Source organism: Bubalus kerabau, chromosome 1 (assembly GCF_029407905.1).
Source record: "Bubalus kerabau isolate K-KA32 ecotype Philippines breed swamp buffalo chromosome 1, PCC_UOA_SB_1v2, whole genome shotgun sequence".
NCBI classification, from domain to species: domain Eukaryota; kingdom Metazoa; phylum Chordata; class Mammalia; order Artiodactyla; family Bovidae; genus Bubalus; species Bubalus kerabau.
In genome coordinates, this window is record NC_073624.1 from 7,489,103 (window position 1) to 7,515,254 (window position 26,152).

At 54.5% G+C, this 26,152-nt stretch overlaps 1 protein-coding gene across 1 annotated transcript; it reads left to right on the forward strand.

The window, feature by feature from the left end:
* The first annotated feature begins 277 nt into the window (after nucleotides 1–277).
* Nucleotides 278–10,345, forward strand: TOB2 (transducer of ERBB2, 2). Its single transcript, XM_055566314.1, has 2 exons — nucleotides 278–754; nucleotides 6,451–10,345. The coding sequence occupies exon 2, from the start codon at nucleotides 6,547–6,549 to the stop codon at nucleotides 7,582–7,584; it is 1,038 nt and encodes a 345-aa protein (XP_055422289.1). The 5' UTR covers nucleotides 278–754; nucleotides 6,451–6,546; the 3' UTR covers nucleotides 7,585–10,345.
* The last annotated feature ends 15,807 nt before the right edge of the window (nucleotides 10,346–26,152 follow it).

The following is a 26,152-nucleotide window of genomic DNA, read 5'->3' on the forward strand; positions in this document are numbered from 1 at the left end:
GCAGCCTCGCTGACATCTGAGCGAGGAGGGGGCTGAGTGATGAGGCGGGCCGGCCGGCCTGCCACCAGAGGGTAGGACAAGGGCGAGGGCCCGGCCACCGCCGGGTTCCACGCCGAGTGCCTGGCCGCGAGCCCGGAGGGGTTAAAGCCGCCAGCCGGCCGGGAAGTAGTCCCGGCCCGGCGCCGGACCCCGCCCCTGCAGGGCGGAGGGACGCATCACGCAGGGGTGGGGAAGCCGGATCCGTGCGCAGGGTTGCTAAGGGTGAAACTTTTCATTGACTTTGCTCACTTCGGGCCGGGGCGCGGGAAGGTGCGAGTCGTCGTCCTGCGGCGAGAAGCGAGCGGCTCGGGCGACGCGCGGCCAGAAGGGCAAGACCGTCCTCCGGCCACAGCCCGGACCGTCCTCCGCTCCGCGACGCGAGCCACCCTCCTGGTCCTCCCATCCCTGTGCCGTCGCCGCCGCAGGCTGGCCCGCCAGCCCTGCGTCCACCACCACCACCACCACCCGCCCCCCCGCGCGCCGCCCTGCTGCTGAGCCCGACCTCCAAAAAAGCGGAAAGAATTACTGAGAGTCATAGCCCATAAGCCCCTCTCACTCGTTCCCCCCAACCCTCCACGAAGCAAAGGACACATCGGCCCCGGTCCCGGCGGTGCCCAGGAAAAGGAGAACGACCTCCGCTCGGCTCGCAGGAGACACCGTGGAGGGAGAAGCAGCCCCGCGGCCGGCACGCAGCCCCGCCGCGGCGGAGACCCGAGTGAGTGAGTGGGGCCGTGCGGGCTGAGGGGGGTGGGGTGGCCCCCCCAAGGACCCAAACAGGCAGGAGACGCTTTCCCCCACCCCCGCTCCACTCCGGCTCTTCGGTCTGTTGGACGCTCCACGTTGCTGTCGCACCCCCTTACACCTGGCCAGCATTCCCCCCCCCCCCCCCCGCCTTTCCACCTCCCCACTGGAGCCCATGTTTTGCCCGTGCTCCTCTTTCCCTCGCGTTCTCTCTGATCCTGGGATATCCCACAGTCTCTCTCTCCCAGTTTCAAGTGTGACCACCTCCTGGGTGGGGTGCGTTTCCTCTCTCCGTTCTTAATATCCTAGAGAGTCGCTAGATTTTCCTTGTCCACCCCCACCCCCCACCTAAAACATAACTCTCAACACCATTAAATAAATCAAGAGGAAGGAAGAGGATCCAGGCCTTCTTGCTTTGCACCTCCTTTGCCCGTGTCCGGGGAAGAGGGGGGTGGTGGTAATAATTAACAGGGTTTATTTTGAGCCCTGTGGAGCCTGAGGGATGGAGAATGGACACCCCCCCACACACCCCCTTTTGGACCGGTCAGTGATGATGGTCCTCTGGTCTCCAAGCCAGAATTCACCATTTTGGCTTGAGCTCTTTATTCTCGTCAGTGTTTGAAGGGAAAACTAGGCGGAAAAAAAGTACCTTTCCAGCTGTATCAGTGGATACTGGTTGACCCTGGTGAGGTGCCTCAGAGGAAGAGCCCTACTCCTAAGCTCCTTCCTGTCCAGAGGATGGACTGTGCCCTTGACCAGAAACGGAGGGGGAGGAGGGAGCAGAGAGACGAGCGACAGCTGGCAGCCCTTTCTCACCCCCTAGAAGAGCCAGAACGCCACACATCAGGCGACAACTTAGCGGCTAGCCGAGGGGGTTCCCGGATGTCTGCTCAGTATCTTAACCTTTTTTTCCCCTCCTTCCTACCCACCCTACCCTGGGGAAGGGTCCCTCATCTTTGATTTAACAGCAGAAAAACACCCCTGTTGCTTTCTTGGGTGCCTGCCCCCATCCCCCTCTTAAGCGGAGGGGGGAAAGAAGCTTGTGTGGGAGGAAGGATTAGGGAGCTTTGCCTAGGATCTGGTAAGTCTGGTCCAGAGCGCAGGTCTTTCAGTGGGAGGAGACTCACCAACAATTTTAAGTATTAAAAGATGTTGTTCAGGTGTCAGATGTACCGTTTTTCCTTCCCTGCCCGGGAACTCTTTCCCATTACCTAGCCGGCTCCGGTTACTCGGACTTGGATTAGTAGAGGAGTGAGGCTTGGGCCCTGCTGGCGTCGGGCCTTTTGATTGTCGGCCCAGCGCCTCCCCGCAGCTCAAAACTGGGTATTTCTTTGGCCGAGAGGACGGGAGAACTGGTTGAATTCCTGCCTGTCCGTTCCTGGCTGTGAGGGTGTTGCAGTGGAACCCGCTGAGCATTAAGGGAAAAAGGCTCTTTTCTCTTCGAACCCACCGGCCCTATAGCAACTCCAAAAGGAAACAACCCAGCCCAAAGAATACAGATTAAAGTGGCAGGGGTTTGAGGCGGGGGAGGAATGTGACCCTATCTATCCCAGCCTACCACCTTCACCCAGAAAAAAAAACAAGGAAAACTCATTAGAAGCTGATCCTTAATTCAGCAGTCATGCGAGGCAGTGAAGAGACAGAAGGAGGAAAAGTTTAGTTTCTTGAGAAGTCGAGACTTGGATATGGTGGGGTGATACAATACGAAGAGTAGGCTTTAAGATAGAATTTATATAAAATGTATTAGGCCGTGGGCGGGGAAGGAGGGGGTGGGCGCCAGCCCGCCACAGCGCGCATGTGCAGCGGAAACTTTTCCTGGATTCTCTCACCCTCCGTCGGGCATGCGTAGTTCCCTGGCTGAGTCTTCGCAAAGTACGCAGGGAAATGTAGTGTGCAGAGAAAGTAGGTCATTTGCTCCAACCTGAGCATGAGGTTTCTGAAGACTACAATTCCCAGAGTGAAGAGCCTGCCCTTCTTACGTTGGGGCGCAGTCAGGTCTTCCTGGATTCAGAGAAACCTGGACTGTATAGGACGAGCCCTCTTAGTTGGAAGGATCCTTGCAAGCCGGCTTGGGCTTGCACGGTCCATGTTTGAGGGACAAGGTGTGAGACAATGGGCGGGGTATTGCGGTCGGTTGCCGCAAGTCCTGGAAGCCTTTCAACCACACCCGCCCGTCTGGGCCACCGCCTTCCGGACCAGTGGGGTGGGGCCACCCCCTGTCCCGCGAGAGCCAGGCCCCCACTGCCCAGCACCCGGTTAATGACATCGACTGGCCTTGTCAAAATTTTGATCGCCGAGTCCTCCTTCCACACTCACTTGAATCCAGTAGGACGATTTGGATGTTAAGGCTTGTGGTGTCTGAATTTACACGTACTCAGAGTTTAGGGGCCCAGTGGGTTCTCTCACCATACCTCTTTTTCACCTTTAAAACATAAAACTTTTTCTTCTGAAAACTGTCCACGTTTTTGTCACTTCTCTGGCGTCTCCATTATCATATCGTTGACTTGCAGCCACCTTTCAGCTTCTTTCTTCGCCCGCGTTTTGACATTCTCTTGAGCACTTACTCTTAAAACATAAATCCAGGATTAAGTTTATTGCTGGAAGTCAAGCAAGTGAAAGAGGATAAAATTCTAAATAAAATCTGACAGGGAATTCCCTGGTGGTCTAGTGGCTAGGACTCTGCACTCCCAATACAGGAGGCATGGGTTTGATCCCTGGCCAGGGAACTAAATCCCACATGACAGGACTAAGACCTGATGCTGCCAAATAAATAAAAATAAATATTAAAAAAATAAAAGCAAACAATTTTAATCTCATATTTCAACTTTTTTTAATGACAAAAGGTCAGTTTTGCTATTGTTAAGCACTTAGTCTTTTTTTTCTTTTTGTCACTTTTCTGGCCTTTTGCACCTGAGTCAGAGTTGTAGAAAGTCTTTGAGTCCTCTCCTGTGGTTTAACTTAAATCTATTTGTTCCTTTTACTGAAAGAAAGGTCCTTATTTTTAAGCTTTCTAATTCTACCACATTGTATGAATGTATGAATATTTAGTATGTAAGTGTTAGAATTTGTACAATAGCCTTAAAAAAATGAACAAACTGATCTGAGCGGTCACTCCTATCTTTAGCTAAAGAGAGCAGTAGTGCTTTAATCCTCTGTTCCATAAGCTTCTTGAAGTCAAAATTAGAGCCTGAGCTGATAAAGCAGAAAAGCTCATTCTGGTTGTCCGGCATTTTTCTAAGGTTCCATCCCACAGCCATCTGGCCTGGCCTGTTCTCCAATTAAAGAAGTGAAGGTGGCATTACATACTTCCTTATTTGTGCAGCAGCATCACAGAGGTATAAATTGGTGTGCAGCGTTAGTTGCTTATGCTGCAGAAAATGGCTAGCTAGGCAGGGCTGATGACAGTGATTCTATTGTATTTTGAGGTGGGAGGCTTATTTCCCAATGACTTTGGCCTGCATTTAAAACGCTCCCATTTTGAGGCTGAACTGTTCAGAGGAGGTGACTTGGAAGGCAGTTAGGCAGCAGAGTTTGAGAAGGCATAGATGGGTATAGGAGCCCTTTTGGACCGTGTGGCATACCAAGAGGCCATATGGTGCCTTGGGAGAAGTGTCATATGTCATGTTCAAGGTCTCCTTTTCAAAAATACTTTGAAATCCAGGCCTGTTCTTGGGAATCAGTGCCAACTTTCTTCACAACTCTTTAGTTTCCTATGTGTTGGACACTCCTAGTGGGCCACTGTGGCCCTTACAGACCTCCATTCTTGGGGGAGCGGGGGGCATAGTCCTGGTGGCTAGCTTGCATCTGGTGGTGAAATCAGTCCTCATAAACAGAAGGCTGCTTATCTTTACCATTCTTTCCTTTAAACCTAGAAGGACCCTGGAACTAATCTTTGGTGACTATGAATAGACATTGAAGACATATGGAGATTAAGTCTATATTAGAGGCCAGAAGAGGGGAAGACAAGGGTCTCCTGAGTCCTGAGCCTCCCTGTGGAGGGCTCTGGAGAGGCCACGCTCGTAGCATTGATTTTACTGCTGCCCGTGATCTCTCAGACCTGAGATGAGGGTAGCACTGAACTTGGCCAGTGTCATCAGATACTCCATATCGACCCAGTGCGTTTTCCCTGATACTCACCTCGGAGAGCTTTGCCTGAGAGTTCATTCCTTAAAGTGCCCCCAGGGAACCATAGGCCCAGACCCTACAAATGCAGTGTAGTGAGCTGGGGCAAGTGTTCAGAAAGCTTGAGATCCTCAAGCCTAGAGTGAGCACCTGGATACTCTGTGCTGGACCCCAAAGGGATTTTAGTCAAAAATCCAGCTCCAGGGACAGAAGATGCCTGTCCTGGGTCGTGAATGAGTCTTGTTTCTGGGCTGAGCTCAGCAGCACAGTTGCACCCAGGGGTTTGGCGGGGGACATGTTCTGACTCTGTCGGCCTCAAAGATGTCCCTTTTCAGTTCAGGTCTCCCACGGTAGGAGCCTGGATCTGCCCTTGTGGAGAAAGCGAGCCAATTAGGATCACTGCTCTTAGGACCTCACAGATCGTCTTCCTGAGAAATGAGGCTGGCCCAGACCTCAGGAATAAACCTTTCTGACCTCTGTGGATCTGGCTGTGAGAGAATCCCAAAATAACAAGCTGAGTGTTTATGTTGGGCTGCCTCCTCTCCAGGGATCTCCAAACACTTGATAAATCTGGTCCAGTGCCAAGGACAGGTGGTCAGACAGTCCCTGGGAGGCTGAGTGATGATGGGTCCCCAGCTGGAGGCTGGAGGGTGATGGAAAATTTCTTCTCCCTGCGCCCCCATCACAGCCAGAAACTGCAGAGATTTCCCTGAGGCCACACCAGTACTGCTCCTGAGGCTCTGTTCACCTAAAAGGCTCGCTCTCCTCTCCTTTCCTCTGCTTCTCTGCGGCAGCCCCTAGTCAGCAATTCCCTTGTTGGTCTGTGTGTCTGACTGTGATAGGCCTTGGCTTTTTTGGGGGGAATTGTGCTCCAGTCTCTGATCTTGGAGGTTTATCTGGATGGAAATGCACACCTTGGTTACATGTTCTGCAAAAAAAAAAAAAAAAACAGTTCTGCAAACGCCGAGTGAACCAGAGCACATACACACCCAGGGAGCCCAGGATAGCAAATGGGATGTGACTGGATATCAGCCTCCCATGAAATGCTGGTGGTGCTACTTCCTGTTCAGGGGCCCGTATCACTTTTCATTTAAGGGGGAGAAACGAAGAGTCTAAACTCCTGTCGGGACCTGTGACAGTTTGGGAGTATGACTTCCTTGAGACATCGCAGGAACCAGTTAGTAAGAACCGTCCCCTCTCCTTCTGATTTAGGAGCTCAGTTTTTTTTTTTTTTTTTATTTCACTCACAGTGACCTGAATTCTCAAAATAGTGGAAACCACAGCACCCCTATTTCTTTAGAATTACTTAAAATATTTATCAAGTGCCTCCTGAAATATCATGTCACTGATAAAAGGAAGGCTGAGAAGAAAGTGGCCTACCCACAGCCTCACACGCGAGCCTACCACTACTGGAGCAGAAACGGGACCCTGGGCCTCCGTGTTCCAGGGCTGGTGCTTCTCTGTCTTTTCGGTGTCATCTGCCCCCCCCACCCCACCCCCCGGCTTTCTGCGTGTCTACTTACGAAGCCTTTCTTTTTCATTTCTCAGAGTCGTCTGGAGCCCAGGGCTGCCCGCCGTACGTTTCCTACCTCTCCCCTCGACTTGTGCACGCACCTGCGCTGATTCTCTGCCTAGGAGACGACCATGCAGCTGGAGATCAAAGTAGCCCTGAACTTCATCATCTCCTACCTGTACAACAAGCTGCCCCGGCGCCGGGCAGACCTGTTTGGCGAGGAGCTCGAGCGACTCTTGAAAAAGAAATATGAAGGCCACTGGTACCCCGACAAGCCACTGAAGGGCTCTGGCTTCCGCTGTGTCCACATTGGGGAGATAGTGGACCCCGTGGTGGAGCTGGCCGCCAAGCGGAGTGGCCTGGCGGTGGAGGACGTGCGGGCCAACGTGCCCGAGGAGCTGAGCGTCTGGATCGACCCTTTCGAGGTGTCCTACCAGATTGGTGAGAAGGGGGCTGTGAAAGTGCTGTACGTGGATGACAGCGAGGGCTGTGTTGCCCCTGAGCTGGACAAGGAGATCAAGAGCAGCTTCAACCCTGATGCCCAGGTCTTCGTGCCCATCGGCAGCCAGGACAGCTCCCTGTCCAACTCCCCATCCCCGTCCTTTGGCCAGTCACCCAGCCCCACCTTCATCCCCCGCTCGGCCCAGCCCATCACTTTTACCACCGCCTCCTTTGCGGCCACCAAGTTTGGCTCCACCAAGATGAAGAAGGGGGGTGGGGCCGCAGGTGGGGGTGGGGTGGCCAGCGGGGGTGCAGGCGGCCCGCAGCCCCCACAGCAGCAGCCTCGCCTGGCCCGCTCGCCCACCAACAACCTGCTGAAGCAGAAGAGCCTCTCTCTGTCCCTGCATTCACTGAACTTCATCACCGCCAACCCAGCCCCTCAGTCCCAGCTCTCACCCAACGCCAAGGAGTTCGTGTACAATGGCGGCGGCTCGCCCAGCCTCTTCTTTGACGGGGCCGATGGCCCGGGCAGTGGCTCCCCGGCCTCCTTTGGGGGCAGCGGCGCTGGCACCTGCAACAGCAGCAGCTTCGACGTGGCCCAGGTGTTTGGTGGTGGTGCCAACAGCCTCTTTCTGGAGAAGACACCCTTCGTGGAAGGCCTCAGCTACAACCTGAACACCATGCAGTATCCCAGCCAGCCGTTCCAGCCCGTCGTGCTGGCCAACTGACCGCCTACTGCCGCGTGGCCAGGAGCGCCCCAGACCACAGGAAAGAGAGAGGGGAGGAAAGGCCGAGAAGAGAGGAAAGGCAAGAGAACGCAACAAGATTTCCAGTCTTCTCACTCTAACTTCTAGAAACAAGATCCAGCCCAGGCATGGAGTAGGAGGGGGCTTCCGAAGCAGCGAATCGGGTTTAACTCGGCCCCCCCTGCTGTTTTCCTGCCTGCCTCTAGATTTATTTGGTTGGTTTGGGTTTTATATTTCTTTTTTTTTTTTTCTTTTTTACATGTAGTTTTCTATATAACATCTTTAATTAGTGGCTTCCTGTGCTAAGAATGGTCCAGATGTGAATTGCTGCTCCCTGCTCCCTCCCTCCCTCCCTCCTTCACACGCCTGGTTTAAAGCTAGTGTGTCCAAGCTCACAGGGAAGGAAGAACTGCAGCTGGGGCCCGGCCCTCCTCAGAACAGGGAGAGACTGCCCCGTGTCACTGCCTCCATCACTCAGCTATCCTCTGACTCAAAGCCATCCAACCTCAGCAGGCCTTCTCGGGCCCTACCACCCAAATAGGTCTGACTCCAGCAACCGCCCCTGCCCCCTCTCTGGCCTGGGCCTTAGGGAGCTGCCAGCTGGCCACCTGACACCCTCCCCGCTTGAGCTGATGTCTGTGACTCCAGGGAGGTTAGCAGTCTGTCTGGTGTCCCTTTCATGTCTGCCCTGTGGCCCCATGCCACCATTCCCACCTGGCCCAGACAGTCACCGAGGCCCCGGAACCCCAGCCATTGGCACAGGCGGCCTCTCCTATAGCCCCCCCTTTCCTGGGCCTGCGCTGGTGGGCAGGGAGGTGGGGTGAGTGTCGGTGGTGTGCGTGCGTGGTGTGCTGTCCTGTTGTATGGGATTCCAAGCCATGTGAAACTTGGTCTCTGGATATGACTCTGGGTTGCAGCAAGTGCTTATTTATGTGTGAGGTTGGGGAAAGGGCTGAGGAGGGGCTGTCGGTCCTTCTGTGGTTCACATGGAGGGTGAGTCTGGCTGAGCCTGACACCCCCAGGGGAAAGCAGTGCAGAAACCACTGGTTTCCCAGCTGCGGAGGGATCTGCACTTTCGTTTGTTTTTGACCAAAAAAAAAAAAGGTTAGCAGTGAGGGGCTAAGGAGACATCCAGCCTCTGATACCTAAGAGGAGAAGTCCCTGGACTCGGACCCTCCTATTGTGTGACCTCAGCCCAGGGTGGGAACTGCTACCCTGAGTACCTGGGGACGAGGGGATGGGAGTTTGGGGTCAGCACCTGCGGTGGGCAGTCCTAAGCCTTGAATTGAGACTTTGATCTTTGGGCTGTCTTTGTTTTAGTACATTTCTTCCTCTGCCTGCTGGGGAACCTCTTGGTACCTCCTGCCCTCCCCTCACTGCCCGACCCAGTCCCCCTGGGCCCTGATGCTCTGAGGACGTGATGGGCTGGACAGGCGCGTGGCCCCGACCCCACCCCCACCTCTGCTGGAGAGAAGTTGTTTTTTTCGACCCTACCCCAACGGGCTAGCTTTCCACACCATGACGCTTTGGCAAGTGGGTGTGGGCACCAGGGGCCCCATCCCCAGAAAGTCCCAAAGCCCTTGGCACGTCCCAGTGACCCCAAGTGGGCAACTGCTGCGGCAGTGGGTCCCGCCCAGACAGACACTGCCAGCCTCCTCTCCCTGCAGTGGGCACCAGCTCTACCTCCCTGAGCAGGGCAACGCCCTGGCTCCTCAGCCCAGCACCATCTGTCCCCCTAGCCTTCTCAGGGGCCAGCCCGATCTGGGCCACCCTCTCCCTAGCCCTCAGCTCCTGCACAGGTGACAGGCCCAGGCTGTTCTCTGGGAAAGGTTGGACGCTGCCTTACGCCCCCTCCCAGCCCTTCCCCCACGCCCACGCACACAGGCACCTGCCACACCCGGTCGGCTCATTCTCACCACGTACAGGGAGGGGGAGACCAACCCCTTAGTGTCTTTTGAAATAAGAAAAAAAAAAATGTGTGTTCAGGAGCATGACTCCTGGGCTGGGCTCTTGGGCCCACTTCAGTGTGTCTGTCTCAAATCTAGGCATTTTTGCTTCAATTTTATTTTTTTTAAGAAAACAAAACCGAAATCTGCACTAATTTACCTGGTTTCGTAGGAAGACTTTTTTTTTTTATTTTTTACATTTTTTGGTGTCCGTTTGTATTGAATAATTTGCTACATTTGTAAAATGTAAGAGGTATATATAATATATGTATATTTCTAACGTAAAAAAAACGTAATTTTTTTCTTTTCAAGATTTTTTCTTAAAAAGAGGAGAGAAAGATATTTTTTCAGGAAAAACAAACTTTAAAATAAAAAAAGAGGAGAATAAAATCTATTTCTCCCCTTTCCCCATCCTCTCTCTGTCTACCCCTCTTTCCCAGGAACAAATCAAAAGGTGGATTGTCTTGTAAAGAATGTAAACTTTTTAGTCCAGAATGATGTCTTTTTCTCAATGCAGTGAGCTGTAGATTCTCTAGTGTGACCCCTAGGGATGGGAAGGGGGGCATTGAGGCAACATGCAGAGGAGCTTGGGGGAGCAGGGTAATGAACTTGTTTTCTTTAGTGAAGGACGAATACAATCAAGCATTTTGTATTCAGAATGTTGTGCAATATTTTGGAATGGAACATTGGTGTGTTTAGAGATTTAGTTTAAAAACAAAAAAAGATTGATCAAATCTGTACAGTTTATATTGTTCCAGATTTTTTTAAGTTTGTATTAAAAGCATGATATATAATAACCTGCTGGCTCCCTGCTTGTTTTGTTTCCGGGGCCCCTTTTGGGAGAGGGAGAGTTGGGAGTGAACGCCTGTCAGCTTCGAGAAATGATTGGCCATCCTCTCGTGAGCCCTGGAGGGTCACAGTGTTGCGGGCCCCTTTTTATCACCTAGCCCATCAGCACAGGACACTTTGGGGTGCCTACGCCCATGGGGCCTTTTCCACGTTGGAAACCGGTTCTGTGAGGTAGGGAACTGCCCCGCTTCCTCTGCTGATAGTGGTGAGAACAGGACACACCTGCTTGGAGAGCAGCAGCCCAGGGAGGGCTCAGCCTCCAGCCTGCTCTCCACCTCAGGCTGCTAGACCTCAGGAGTGGGCAAGGATGAGAAGAACCTGCCTAGGTCAGGTTCCATCCCGAAAACCTGGTGCTTCCCGAGGTGCTTCAGGGGTGAAACGGCCTACCTGAGCTTGGGCCTGGGGAGCAGCCGGCCCCCTGCCTTGCCATCTGCTGATTTTCTTAGGAACTCAGCCATCTCCTCTACCCTCCGCCATCTCCTCTACTGTGGGACCTGGCACCTCCTCCCCAGTGGAGCTGCACACCAGCCCCGCAAGGCCCACAGGATGAAGAGGGCGGCTGTGTTTGTTGAATCTTGTTTTACCCTCACAACAACCTGATGATAACGGGTATCTCCACGGTACAACTGAGAAATGGCCCCCATGTTAGACTACCTGCTAAATTAAAACTGATAAATGGGGAAGTCGGGTTTTTTTGCCCCTGTGTGGCCTTTTTATAAAACTATAGTAACTGTCACGGAAGAGTGACACAGGGTGGGCACGGGAGGTCTGATCTTGCCCCCTCCATCCAGGCTGGGGCAGGGGACAAGCGGCTCTTCTGGGGCATCAGCAGGATGGGGGTTTCCTCAGGCCCCTAACTGCCCCCCCCAAATAGGACACCACCAATCCCTGCCCACCCAAGTGTGTGAACTGGACCTAGAAGCTCTCAAGCCAGGCACCCCACATCTGCACAAGGTCCCAGGAGCCCTTGATGTCTAGCCCCTCCATGGGCCGCTTCCCCCAACAGAGCCTGTTGAGCGAGGCCCCAGTCCAGGGTGCCAGGCCTGGCAGAGGTCTCCCTTTTCCCGGCCTGGCAGGGAGCAGCCCAGCCTGTCTCTGTGTCCCTGGGCTCAGGCAGCTCACTGCCTGTGGGCCCCAGGGCCCCTCACATGTTCACCCCTATTTATGTTAATATAAATAAAACACCTAGCACAGACCCTGCTAGAGCTGGGCCCCAGCTACTCAGTCCCACTTCCTGTGCACGTGCCAGGGAGCTGGCAGGCCTGGGGGAGGCACCTGGAGGCCCAGTTCAGGTGCCAAGATCACCTCCCCAGCCAGCCCCTCCAGCTGAAAGAACAAACGCCAGGGCTCCTGGTGGCTCAGTGGTAAAGAATCCACTTGCCAGTGCAGGAGACACCAGTTTGATCCCTGATCCGGGAAGATCCCACGTGCCACGGAGCAACTAAGCCCATGCGCCACAACTACCGAGCCTGTGCTTCAGAGCCCGGGAACTGCAACTACCGAGCCCGGGGGCTGCAACTGCTGAAGCTCAGGAGCCTAGAACGCGTGCTCCACACGAGAAGCCGCGGCAAGGAGAAGCCCACGTGCTGCGACTAAAGAGTAGACCAGAGACTCCAGATTCGAACACACCTCCAAATTCTCCACAGCTCAGGCACAGAATGATTGGTTCATATGTCCGTGCGTCCATTTAAGCATCAACGGCTGGCTCTGAAGTGGGGCAGTGGGAGACCTGGGGGTCAGGGGAGAAAGAACGTTCGGGTAGACCCAGAATTCCTTGGGGAAAGGGCTCATTTATTCACAAACGCTCCGTGAGCACCCACTGCCCCGGGCGCAGAGGGACAGCAGTGACAGGATAGGTATGCACAGGGGGCCTGGGAGCCCAGGGATCAGGAGGTGAAAAAGAGCCAGGAAGGGGCAGGGCAAGGCCATGGCCCCTCCCCAGGGAATGTGTCAAGAGGGCACCCAGCAGGGAGGCGTCTGGACTCTGCTCCAGTCCCAACCCTGCCACTCCCGAGCTGGGTGACCTCAAGCAACCACTCCACCTACTCTGGTGCCTCAGTTCCCTCACCTCTAAAACGGGGATAATAATTACACCTACTTGTGAAAATTAACTACAATAGTGAGTGGGAAATGCTGAGCATGGTGGCTGGCCCAGAGTAAATGACAAGTATCATTTCATCATCAAGGCCATAATCATCCATCCTCAAACACCACCAGCCAACGAGTCCAGGAGGCTTCCTTGATTCAGCACACAGGCAGAAACCCAACCGTGCCGACAGCAAGACCAGGCTGGGGCAGAAAAAAGAGACTCCATTCCCAGGGCAGATGCTAGGCTGGCCCCCTGCCTGCCCTCCGCAGGGGTGGGAAGCTGCTGTCGCCCAGCAAGGCAGTGTCCTGGGAAGGATGCCGGTCACTCCCGATGTGAGCCCTGAAACCGCCTGGGAGTTTCTCCCTGGAGAGCAGGTGGGCGGGGAGGGGTGAGTCATGGCGGCGGGAGAACCCGGCTCCATTTGCCACCGCCTGCCTGAATCAGTGCCAGTCCCGAGGCCAAGGGGATGCCGCTGTCTGGGCCCCTCACTGCCACCGCCCCCCAGTGAGTCACAGGGTGGAGGGCCACACGCCTGTCCTCTGCCCTCCCTTCCCTGGATCTGGCCACTCTGGCCAAGTTCTGAGTGGGCAGGGCCTAAGGGCAGGCTGGGACCCGCCCGGGCGACAGGAACCTGCTGATTTGCTGGGTTTTAATTTGGGGAATTTCAACTGCCAGCAAAAGAAATGGCTCCTCTTAGCTGCCGACTCTGTGTAACCTCAGATATCTGTCTCTCCCCTTGACTTCTGTCCCATTTGTACAAGAGGCAGTGAGTCTCGGCCCCTGTCCAGCTAGGCCACTGGGGCTGGACCCTGGGCCAGCACCTCTTCCTGCCCCACTGGGTCCCGAGCCCTGGTGAGGGCCCTGGACCATGGGCTGTGGCACCTTCCCCAGAGAGGGGAGCAAAGAGCGATGGGCTGAGAGCCCCGCAGGCATGAGGACTCGCTCAGAATCCTACTGGGCTGTGGCAGGGCTGGGTGAGTCCAGGGAGGAGAAGACGCCTGGCCCAGCCACCTGGACATCTGGCTTCTGAGGCCGGCTCTGCCCTCACCTGCAGTAGGAAATCACCCAACATTCAAGGATTAACATTCTATGCTATACGGAGCCCCCATTAGTGCTGGACACGGGTCCAGGCATGCAGCATGCGGGTAGTTCCCCAACCAGGGATGGGACTCATACTTTCTGCATTGGGAACATGGAGTTGTAACCACTGGACCACCGGGGAAGTCCCCCAGGTGTCTTCATGAAGCTATTTTCTATGAACCACAAAAAAACAAGTGATGGATATATCAGATGGTGAGGATGCTCCACTAAGACAATCAAAACTGGGGATGGCAGCCAGTGACCAAGTAACCCCTTGAGATTGGGTGGTCGGGGGAAGGCAAACCATCCCAAGGAGGGAGCTTTCAACCTGCGACCTGAATTACAACAGTGTTAGCAGAGAGAACAGCACACATCCAGGGGTGAGGCAGGAACAAGCATGGTGTGCCCAGGGAATGAAAAGACCAGCCATAAACAAGGGACTGGAGAAGGAAATGGCAACCTACTCTGGTATTCTTGCCTGGAAAATCCCATGGACAGAGTCCATGGGGTCGCAAAAGAGTCAGACACAACTTAGTGACTAAACAACAAGAGACGGGCAAGCAGCACAGGATGAGGCTAAAGAGGTTCTCAGGGCAACATCACGGGCCCCCCAGCCCAGAAGGCGAGCTGGGATCTAATCTCCAATGCGAGTGCTGTCACTCATCCCCAGGTTGCCCCAGCTGCTCAGGCTGGGAGCAGAGAGAAAGAGTTCTCTCACAGCTTCAATCAACAAACCTTCCCAGAGCCCCTTCTCAGTGGTAGGTCCTGACCCGGGCTCTGGGCATGGGCCTGCTGGAGGACAGGGGGACTGCTGGTGGAATGAAGGCACTTCCCTGGTGGTCCAGTGATTAAGACTCCGCGCTTCCATTGCAGGCTCAGCTCCAGGGCAGAATGATGCTCAGGGAGCCATACGTGCCCCAGTGAAGGTAAAAGTGTCCGACTCTTTGCGATCCCATGGACTGTAGCCCACCAGACTCCTCCATCCATGGAATTCTCCAGGTAAGAGTACTGGAGTGGGTTGCCATTTCCTTCTCCAGGGGAACTTCCCAACCCAGGAATCAAACCCATGTCTCCCACATTACAGGCAGACACTTTACTGTCTGAGCCACCAGGGAAGCCTAAGTGTCCCAGAGGAGGCTCCTATCCAGCCTAAAGGCTTTTCAGAGGGTCGATAGAGGGTCATGGGGGAGTAGCTACAGCCCAGCACACATGCCAAGTACAATGGCAACTAGACTCAGCACTGCAGCGGGTAGAGAGGCAGGAAAAGGAACAAGACTCGAAAGCAGAGATTCGAGGGAGTAAAGCTGTGGGCACAGTAAGTGCAGATGACCTCCTTCATGAAGTGACAGAGATATCCAGAGGGTGGAAAAGTAAAACTAAAATTATAAGACATCTAAATGAAAACAGACGGAGAAGGCAATGGCACCCCACTCCAGTACTCCTGCCTGGAAAATCCCATGGGCGGAGGAACCTGGAAGGCTGCAGTCCATGGGATCGCTGAGGGTCAGACACGACTGAATGACTTCACTTTCACTTTTCACTTTCATGCGTTGGAGGAGGAAATGGCAACCCACTCCAATGTTCTTGCCTGGAGAATCTCAAGGACGGGGGAGCCTGGTGGGCTGCCGTCTATGGGGTCACACAGAGTAGGACACAACTGAAGTGACTTAGCAGCAGCAGCAGCAGCAAACGAAAACAGAAGAGAAACTCTTTTGGCTGTTCAGTGGTTGAGAATCCGCCTTCCTATGCAGGGGACTCAGGTTCCATCCCTGGTCAGGGAACTAAGATCCATATGCTGCAGGACAACTAAGCCCATGCACCACAAGTACTGAGCCCACTGGCCCTAAAGCCCGTGGCCCGAACAAGAGAAGCCTGCTCACTGCCACGAGAAGCCCTTGCGTCGCAACTAGAGAAAGCCTGCGTGCCACAACAAAGACCCCGTGCAATAAAAATTTTTAGGAAAGAGAAGAGAAAATCTTTGTGATCTTAAGTTATACAGAGATTTCTTAGGACTCCAAAAGAATGATCCATAAAAGACTGATAAGTTGGACTTTATCAAAATAAAAAACTTCCCTTAGATACTATTAAGAGAATAAAAAGACAAGCCAGACTGGAAGAAGACATTTGCAAAACAGTCTTTGTAAGAGTTTTCATAGAGAATCCATGAGGAACTTTCAAAAGTCAACTATACTATGTCAGAGTATATACAAGTATCAAATCATTATGTTGCAGCCTGAAACTAATACAATGTTACAAGTCAGTTATCAGGGCAGTTTCCGACTGCCTTGTGGTTAAGAATCCGCCTGCCAATGCCAGGAGACATAGGTTCGAGGAATTAGTAACAATTATTCACTGCTGGTGGAAATGGAAAATGGCACAACCACTTTGGAAAATAATTTAGAAGCTTCTTTAAAAGTTAAGCATTAAAAAAATAATAATAAATAAAAAATAAAAGTTAAGCATTTATCTACAAGCTGATCCACCCCCCATTCCATTCTATTCACCAAGAAGAAAAGGAAATAAATGTCCATACAAAGACTTGTATACAAATGTTCATAGCAGCTTTATGTGTTTGCCCTAAACTGTAAGCAACCCAAATGACCTTCAGGAGGTGAATGGCTGAACAAACCCTGGTAATCCACACTATGGAAAACTACACAGGAATTAAAAAAAAAAAAAAAAGTACTGATACATGAATGAAGCTCAAAATATTAATGCTGAGTGAAAGAGCAAAAAAAAAAAAAAAATACTGTTTGAATCTGCTTATGGAAAATTCTAGAAAATGTAAACTAATCAGGCGGCAAAAGAAAGCAGGTGAGTAGTTGTTTGGGGACAGGAGGAGGAGGGGAAGGGGCAGGAGGGAGGGATTAAAGAGGGGAACATAGGAATTTTGGGGGGTGACTGAAAATCTCCTGTTTTGACATATTATATGCTATGAAACCATCATCACTGTCTATCAATTATTCCTCGATAAAGCTGTGAGACAAGTCATAGTCCCTGCCCGCACTGGGCTAATGTTCCACTGGGCAAGATAAATAGTAAACCTGATAAACAGATGAGAAAAATACCCTCAGGGAAACAAAACCACATGGGAGAACTTGGCAGAGGGGGCAGCAGCGGGCGGTGGGGAGGGAGCCTCTGTGTTCCTCCCCTCTCTGTGCCCCCACTCCCCAAGGCAGCCCCCTGCCTGCCCCACTCTCCGTGAACTCTTAACTCTCAGCCACTGTGGGGCTTTGCCCAAACCCCCACCTGTCTCTGCAGCTCAGCTTTCTTAGCCCTGGGCCGCGAGGGGCGGGGAGACAAGGTCGTGGCCTGTCCCATCTTGGTTCTCTGCCCAAGGGGGCCTCTCACCTGGGCCTGGCTGGATTTGGGGACAGGGACAGGCAGAGCAGAACTGCCAGGGGCAGGAAAACATGCTTCTCAGGAATCCAGCTGGCTTTGTGGGAAAGGATACCAGGGAGCCTGTCTCTCTGGACTGGGGTCATTTTCTGGGGAGAGGGCATGGTTTGGAGCAGCAGGCACCCCTCCTCAGCAGGGCTCACAGAGAGCCAGGAGGGGCTGAGGCGTGCCAGGCCCGGGGACAGGGAAGGCTGGCCTGAGGCCCAGAGGGGTGGAGCGGGAGGTCATCGGCCAGGGGCGAGGGGCCCACTTGGCCCTCTCTCTGGACACAATGTCCTGGACTGCTCCACAGCTTGGCTGGTGGACAGGGAACAGTGGCTGGCAGAGGGTTCTGGCAGCCAGCCCAATGTTGGGGGGAGCAGCCTGGCCCGAGCAAAGGCTGGTTCTTACAACCTGTCCTGCCACCTTGGGCAAGGAACGGACCAGCTTATCCAGGAGGCAGGTAGGGGGCCTGGCGCCCTGTGGGGACCTCAGCAATCGCTCCCTACCCTGGGCCTTAGTGGTTCCATGTCACCTGCAGCCGCTGTCACTCGAGGTAAGTTCGCCAAGAATATAGAACCCTGAAAACCAAGGTCCTGTCCCTCACTGCTGTGGCCTGAGGCAGTTCACAACCTCCCTGGGACACAGAACTCCACTTGGAAAATGGCATCAACTTCCTTGGGCTTTAGTACTTGAAAGCATTTAGGATAGTTACCCTCACAGAGGAAGCCCTTGATGGAATAGTTTGCTATAATTGGGTAATGCTGGAGACGCAGGAGACAAGGGTTCGATCCCTGGGTGGGGAATATCCCCTGGTGGGTGGGGGGGATGGCAACCCACTCCAGTATTCTTGCTTGAAAAAATCCCATGGACAGAGGAGTCTGATGGGCTATGGTCAATGGGGTCACAACGAGTCAGACACGGCTGAGTGGGTACACACGTGTGCACACACACACACATGCAGGTGTGCACGGACAGCATTTAGGATAGTCACCCTCACAGAGGGAACCATTGATGGAACAGTTTGCTATAGTCACCACATTATAACAACATTTACATCAATATATTGAGGGCCTCCTGGGCGCCGGGAAAGCAGGCTTTATCACCCTCCTTTTACAGGTGAGGAAACTGAGATATAGAACAAAGGGACAACTGATATCAAGGAGCAGTGGCCCCCCCCAAGGGAACCCAGCCTCCCCCAACAGGGAGGAGCCTGATGGGTGGACCCTGGGGGTTCCCTCTGCAGAGCAGAATGAGGGAGGGGGCACTAGACACTCAGCAGCAGAACTCAGAGACCACATTTGCTTCCCTTAGGTCTCTCTTGGTGGAGAGCAGACTAGACTGTGAGCCAAGGTGCTCAGCAAGGTTTGGGGGCAGGTCAGGGGAGAGATGTTTTTGCTCATTCAGCAAATATGGATGGAGGAAAAGACGGTCTGGTGCTGTTGCATGCGGCCTCTGGAGCCGGACTGCCAGACTTTGCACTCAGACACTGTCACCTGTGAGATGCATGTGGCCTAGTGACTCCTGGTTTTCCCACTGAAAGTGCCTTTGTGCCTGGGCAGACCAGGACTTTTGATCACCTGCCTGGAGGAGTTACTCCACCTCTTGCAGTCAACTGTAAAAGGGCACCAGCTCTCATCTCAAGGTGCTGTTTGAAGGTAAAATGAACATACAGCCCTGGGCTCACACTCCAGGCCCGATAAAGGGGAGCAGGGCTCGAGGCATTTCATCTCATCCTGGCAGAGGCTAAGCAAGAGGGAAGGGAAGTGTGATTATCCCCATGTTGCAGATGAAAGAGACTGAGGCTCCCATTGTGTCTAAGCACCACAAAGGTCTGGGCAGATATCTCTCTCATCCCAAAGCCTGCTTGTAGAAGGTGCTCAAAACATGTTGGGTGGGCTATTTCAGAGAGTGCAAACAAGGGTGGCACTGCAGGGAACCCCCGGGTGCTCCCAGGGGTCTTGTGGGAGGGCAATTGGGCAGGGTCTGCTGTGCATCACCAGTGGCCCCTGCAGGATCAGCCCCCACCCACCCGCAGCTGCCAGCCAGGCCACAGGGCAGACCGGAACCACGTGCTGCCTGGGCAAAAGCCAAGGTCCACTGGGAGCTGACTGGCCGGGCGGGGGCACCGCCTACCAGCCCAGCGCCAGGCCCAGGCCCTGCACTGTGTCAGGTCCTGGGAGGGGTGAGTGGAGGAGACGGACAGTTCATAGTTACCTTGTTAAGTACCCAGCAGGTGCTGACATGCAGGGTTCTTCCCTAGGACATGAGAAGGAGGATCCGTGAGCAGCCCCATTTCCTAGGTGGGGACACTGAGACTCAGAGGCAATTTACCCAAGGTCACTCAGAGGGTGGGTGGAGGGATCAGTCACCACTGGGCCTCACTGCCTGACTTTAGAATTCAAGATACTGGTGGCCCACGCGCAGTGCGCAGTGCGTTAAGATTCCTCAGCAGGGGACCTCCAGAGCCCCCAGGGTCAAGGCCAGGGAGGGAACTTTTGTTCAGAGGAGGAAGTCGCGGGCCCCACCCGGAGCTGGGGCTCTCACCGCAATCTAGGCTCCCCCGGGGGCCCCAAGATCCGGGCGAGAGCATCCCCCCGTGCACCGCCCCGCTGGCTGTGCTCTGCTGGACACCTGCCTCAGTTTCCCCTCTGGCGCTAAGTAGAAGGGGAAAGTGCTGGGAGAGGAAAACTAACGCGGAGAGACAGGGCCCAGACCAATCCTTTGCTAGATCCCCAACCCCAGCAGAGTGCGAGAGGGAGGGCGCGGGGCGGGGGCGGGGTTACGTAACCTGCGGCGCGGGGCGGGGCGAGCGCCAGTGCAGGGTGGGGCAAGCGCCAGGGCGCGGCGCGGCGGGGCGGGGCGGGGCGGGGCGAACGTCAGTGCAGGCGGGGAAGGGGAGGGGAGCCGCTGGGGGAAGAGCAGTTCCCGGGAAGAGCCCGGCTGTTCTGTCTTCTCGACACCAGGGCAGCCCCCTCCGCGCCCCTCCACCCCTCCACCTCCCGCAACCCCGTCCTCGGCCCCTGAGAGCTAGGGTACCAGGGGGGCCTGACACTGGGGAGACCAAGGCCTAAAGCAGAATCGGCGAAGTCGCCAAGGCCGGGGCTGGGCGTGCGGAGGGGCCAAGGCCGCTCCCCGGGGCGTGGGGGAGCCCTGTACTCAGAGCCCCTCACTGGCTCCCCAGTGCCCGGCCTTGGCGCCGCGCAGCCTCCTCTCCAGAGCCTGACCCGGCCTGGTCACTCTTCCCGCTTGGGCCTGGCTTGGAAGCTCGGCAGCGCCTCGGCTCCGCCTCGAGGCCCGGAGGTTCCCCCGCACCCCGCACCCCCCCCCCCACCCCGTCCCTAAGGTCACCCGGGACCCGAGGGATCTCCTGGCCCTCTGGAGCGCCTCTGCCTCCCCCGCTCGCCGGCGGCGGTTCCTGCCTCCCTGCTCGCACTTACTTCATCCACCCGGCCTCGCTGTTATTTATAACCGCGTCTGTCTCCCCAGCACGGAGGGAGGGCGGCTGCAAGCCCGGCGCTGAGGCCTGCACACGCAGCTGGTGCAGCAAATGCGGGCTTCTGGGCCCACCTTTGGCACGTAGACAGAGGAAGCCCTGCGCCTAAGCCTGGCAACTACCATCCGAGGTCATCCCCAGCCCCAGGTCCCTCCTGCACGGCACTGGCTCTCCCTCCCTGGTGGTCATGGCATGCCAGGAAGTTCCAAAAGTAGGATCCTTGGGGCCACTGGAAGGCTTCTTGCAATGCGGGTTCCGGGGTTCCACTCCAGGTCCCTTTGCGTGGGCCTCCCGGGAATGACGCCTGGGATTCTGCATTTGAAGCACGGTTCCCTAGGAGAATTCTGAGCTTTCTAAGATTTGGGAACGGTCTGTCCTGTGGTTGCTTTTGGGGAAGGGAAAAAGCAGACAGCAGGAGGGTGGCAGGTTGGAACTACCTACCCCTTCTTTGGTTTGATGGAGCAGGATGGAAAGGAGAGGTTCAGTTCAGTCCTGTCGGACTCTTGGATACCCCATGAACCGCGGCTTGCCAAGCCTCCCTCTCCATCACCAACTCCCTGAGTCCACCCAAACCCATGTCCATTGAGTCGGTGATGCCATCCAACCATCTCATCCTCTGTCGTCCCCTTCTCCTCCTGCCCTCAATCTTTCCCAGCATCAAGGTCTTTTCCAATGAGTCAGTTCTTTGCATGAGGTGGCTAAAGTATTGGAGTTTCAGCTTTACCACGAGTCCTTCCAATGAACACCCAGGACTGATCTTTAGGATGGACTGGTTGAATCTCCTTACTGTTCAAGGGACTCTCAAGAGTCTTCTCCAACACCACAGTTTAAAAGCATCAATTCTTTGGCGCTCAGCTTTCTTTATAGTCCAACTCTCACATCCATACATGACCACAGGAAAAACCATAGCCTTGATTAGACGGACCTTTGTTGACAAAGTAGTGTTTCTGCTTTTCAATATGCTGTCTAGGTTGGTCATAACTTTCCTTCCAAGGAGTAAGTGTCTTTTAATTTCATGGCTGCAATCACCATCTGCAGTGATTTTGGAGCCCCCAAAAATAAAGTCTGACACTGTTTCCACTGTTTCCCCATCTATTTCCCATGAAGTGATGGGACCAGATGCCATGATCTTAGTGTTCTGAATGTTGAGCTTTAAGCCAACTTTTTCACTCTCCTCTTTCACTTTCATCAAGAGGCTTTTTAGTTCCTTTTCACTTTCTGCAATAAGGGTGGTGTCATCTGCATATCTGAGGTTATTGATATTTCTCCCGGCAATCTTGATTCCAGCTTGTGCTTCCTCCAGCCCAGCGTTTCTCATGATGTACTCTGCATGTAAGTTAAATAAGCAGGGTGACAATATACAGCCTTGATGTACTCCTTTTCTTATTTGGAACCAGTCTGTTGTTCCATGTCCAGTTCTAACTGTTGCTTCCTGACCTGCATATAGGTTTCTCAAGAGGCAGGTCAGATGGTCTGGTATTCCCATCTCTTTCAGAATTTTCCACAGTTTATTGTGATCCACACAGTCAAAGGCTTTGGCATAGTCAATAAAGAAGCAAAAATAGATGTTTTTCTGGAACTCTCTTGCTTTTTAGATGATCCATTGGAGAGGTTAGGGCAGAGCAATTAAGGGCCTGGGGGGAGGGTAGACTGGGGGACTTGGCCAGAGAATGAATTGTGGCCTTCATGCAACATTCCCAACCCCATCAGAAAAGCCAACTAAGGGATACAACAGATCCCACCATTCTCCTGCAAAATGGGCCTTGCCCACACCTTACAAGGCTCAGTCTAATTCATTCATCCAAGCCCTGGGTTTGGAGTAGTGCTCGGCCTTAAGACTTGCCAGTCCAGGAAGAGAGGCAGGCAGCAAACAGCAGTTACCGTCACAGTGATAACCGTGACCTGATGGAGCAATGATGGCTCACAGCGGAATTGTGAAGCATGAATAGGAGTCCCCACGAAGATTCGATACAGGAGGGGGCATTCCGGCAGCGGGAACATCTTGTTCAACTGCTCAGAGGCCTGAAATAGCAATCTCTGAAGGAATCTATGAGCAGTTCAGCAGGTCTGAGTGTCAGGAACATGGTGAGGGATGAGGCTGGATGTTCAGGGAGACTCTTGGCCAGGCCGAGAGGACAGACGTGGTCCTGAGTAGGGGCTTGGAGCCCATGGAGGAGGGATGGGAGAGAGGCCGCACAGGACACCCTGACAGCAGCGGTGGCAGGGCTTCCCTCCCGCCTCTCCCCTGCATCCCCATGGCAGCCATCCATGCAGCCCCCAGCCAGCTCCAGAATCTCAAACAGGGCACTGCCAGGAGAGACAGGACCCCATCCGCACCAGGAGTGATGTGCTGTGAGGCCTGGAGTAGGTGATTTTGTGCTGCGTTTCAGTTTCCTCATCTGGAAAATGGGGGCAGCACTGAGCCCTGCCAGTCCCTCCTCCAGATCAGACCATGTTTGTTCTGAACAGGGTTGAATGTGGTCCTGGTCCTAGGCGTTTGCTTACTTGGTGCCTCCCCCTGCCCTCGTCCAAGTGAGCCTTCTCCCCAAAAGCTTCCCCACCCCGTGCCCACTAGACTTCAAGAGTCACTACTTGAGGGCCAGCCCTGCTAGCTTCCAGTTCTGGAGCTGCCAAATCCCTCAAAGGAAGGGGCCTCAGGCAAGACACAAGTTCCCTGGGCCTCAGTTTTCTCAAATGCAAAATGAAATACTCCTGAGTGTTGGGGGAGGAGGGGCCCCGGGCAGCCCCTCTGGACGGTGACAACCTAGGCTGGCTCTCCCCAAACGCAAACAGCACCCAGGTGCAGAAAGGGCAGATGAGGACCCCTCCGCCCTGCTGTGTCCCCACCTCCAGCCCTGGCAGGGACATCCTGTGCCCCGGTGATGTCACCAGGGCCTGGGAGCCGTGGCCGGCTGTGGCTGACAGCACTCAGGGTTTATTTTTAAACTCTCAGGGCTTAGTCAGCTCCTGCCCCCTCCGACCCCACCCCACCTCACCCTGCCTACCCTGTCTCCCACAGCCCTGCTGAGTCCCCAGCCCTTCCTTGAAAGTTCTCTCCACATATGTTCTGCTGTCTGACTGCATCCACCAGGCTTCTGAGGGCCACAGGGAGCCAGGCCATTGGCTAAATATCTCTGACCACCAAATCCAGACTTGCCAGAGTAAACAGATGGGCCCCTGGAGGTGGATCACAGCCCGCTGTGCCTCCTGGAGCCCAGAGAGGGTAAGGGGCTTGCCAGGGTCCCACTGCTAAGGCTGGAGGGTCATCAGGCTCTATAGACACCTGAAATCCTTGACTGGGCCTTAGGGTTGTCACTGAGGATTGATTTGGATTCATTTTTAGAAACAGCTTGTTGCCTGTGGACCTCAAGGCTTTCTGAATGCTGCTCAAACAAGCTGCAGAAATAAACTGGGTGCTGGGGCAGCTCCCAGAGGCACCACGGCCCTCACCCACACCCTGGGCAGGGTGCGTGTCCGTCAAACTTGTCACACACTTACCCTCTCAAGTGACTTTACACTGAGGACCTGTCAGCACCCTGAGCTTGGAAACATATGCTGATGAAACACCTCTTTTATATCAGTTTCATATGCTGGCCTTCTGGAGAAGACTGTGGCTGAAAACGAGACTCTACTTGAAAAGTCCATTTGAAAATGGCAGCCTTGATTCCTCACACTGTTCATGGGGTTCTCCAGGCAAGAATACTGAAGTGGTTTGCCATTCCCTTCACCAGTGGTGATAGACAGGGAAGCCTGGCATGCTGCAGTCCATGGGGTCCCAGAGTTGGACACAACTGAGTGACTGAACTGTACTGACTCCTTACAGCTGCCCTGGAAGGCTGGGCAAGGGCTGATGTCCTCTTTGGGGCTTGTCAAAGTCATACAGAAGACAGAGGAAGGTGGAATGCAAACCCCGGCTCGATGGGCAGACTCTCCAGAACTCCTCATCCCAGACGCCTTGCTCCCATTTGCTGAGCCACCCATTCTCCCCACCCCACTATCTCAGGCTTACATATCCACTCCCTCCCCAGAGAGAGCCTAGAAGTCCAGGCCCTCGGAGGCAGACAGCTTTCCCTTCCTTCCAAGGCTCTTTGGATGCCCCTAAACCGTGTCCGCCAGTAGCAGCTGGAGGGCAGGCTGGGCGGGGCCAAGGCAGCTGGTGCCTCTCAGCACCGCCTGGCACGGGAGGCCGTGCTAGGTTTGCTGAGAGGATGAATCTGGAGGCTGGACCAGAGGTCACTGCCCAGGGATGTGTCTGCAGCGCCACCTTGTGGTGGCAAAGGCACTCCTGCTACACTGTCCCTGGTGAGGTCATCCTTTCCCTTTAGGTTCAGCGAACGAACTTAGTGAGGTGGTACTATGATGTGGGGATGGCACCACCAACTCAATGGGCATGAGTCTGAGCAAACGCCAGGAGACAGTGAAGGACAGGGAAGCCTGGCGTGCTGCGGTCTGTGGGGTCACAAAGAGTTGGACACAACTTAGCAACAGAACAACTATGTACCAAGCACCAGGCAGGCCAGGCACAGAGAATGGGGTTGGGCTGAGAAGATCTCGGGGACAGCACTCCACGCAGACAGAATGGCAAGTGCAAAGGCTCTGAGATGGGAAGGGCTTGGCCGTGACCCAGGAGGAGCAAAAGGGTCCAGAGGAGTGGAGAGGGTGGGGAAGTGCATGGGGTAGGTGGCCAGGTCTCAAAGGGCCTTTTAGGCCGTGTTGACAAGTTTGAGTTTGTTTCTGAGCGTGCTGGGAACCACGGGATATGACGCAGTTGTAGGCAGCTGTGAGGAGGACAGGCTGCAGAGTAAAAACAGGCAAGCCGGAGGAGGCTACTGGAACCCAGGCAGGACATACGATGGCTCATTCACCATGGGGTGTGTTTGGGGGCAGGGAGACGTGGCTGGATTCTAGAACTGACAAGAACCGTGGACAGATTGGATGGGGCTGTAAGATAAAGCAGGTGATCTAGGATGACCCCAGGGCTCTGTTATGAGCACCCGAGGGACGGTGGGGCCCTTTCTTTTGAAGGGAAGACTGAGGAGGAGCAGGTGTAGGGAGACCAGGTGCCTCTGGGCAGGTCAAGGCAGAGCTGGTGAGGGAGCGGGAGGAGGCACTGAGTCTGCAGCTTGGGGCAGAGGGTGAGGCTGAAGACACCAGAAGAAGTTGCTGGGGTATGGATGGCGCTCCAGGCATGGAGCTGGCCACCTGCTGACCCTGGGGCTTCTGATATTTAGAGTTCAGAGGGACAGGAGGAACAGCCAGGGAGGAAGGTGAACCTGGAGCTGGTGGGGAAAGGGTCTCAAGGAGGCCGGAGTGGGCAGCTGGGCTGAACGCTGCTCAGAAGTCAAGAAAGATGAGCTTGAGACTGACCCAGGTTGATGTGGCTACACCAAGGGAGTCTCCAGGGTGACCCTGCGAAGGTGGCTTCAGTGGACGGTGGAAGTCTCAGGGGGCCTGTGGAAGTTCACTATACAGGGAGCAGATAGATGGAGGTAGCTGGGGAGCCGTGAGGACTCAGTTATTTAATTTTTAGGATGGAAGATCTTATAGTATGTTTTGGGCTGACAGAATGATCTTGTGGAGAGGGACTGATGACCCAGGAGAGAGAGAATCTCAGGGGCATTTCCCAGGTGCATGGAGACAGGATGGGTACCCTCGGGGAGGGATTGGGTTACTGGAGGCAGGGAGGCTGAGAGAGAGGGCCCTGGAGTTGGG

Excerpts from the sequence above, each read along its gene's own strand:
- TOB2 (XM_055566314.1), top strand. The coding sequence starts at position 6,547 with ATGCAGCTGGAGATCAAAGTAGCCCTGAACTTCATCATCTCCTACCTG.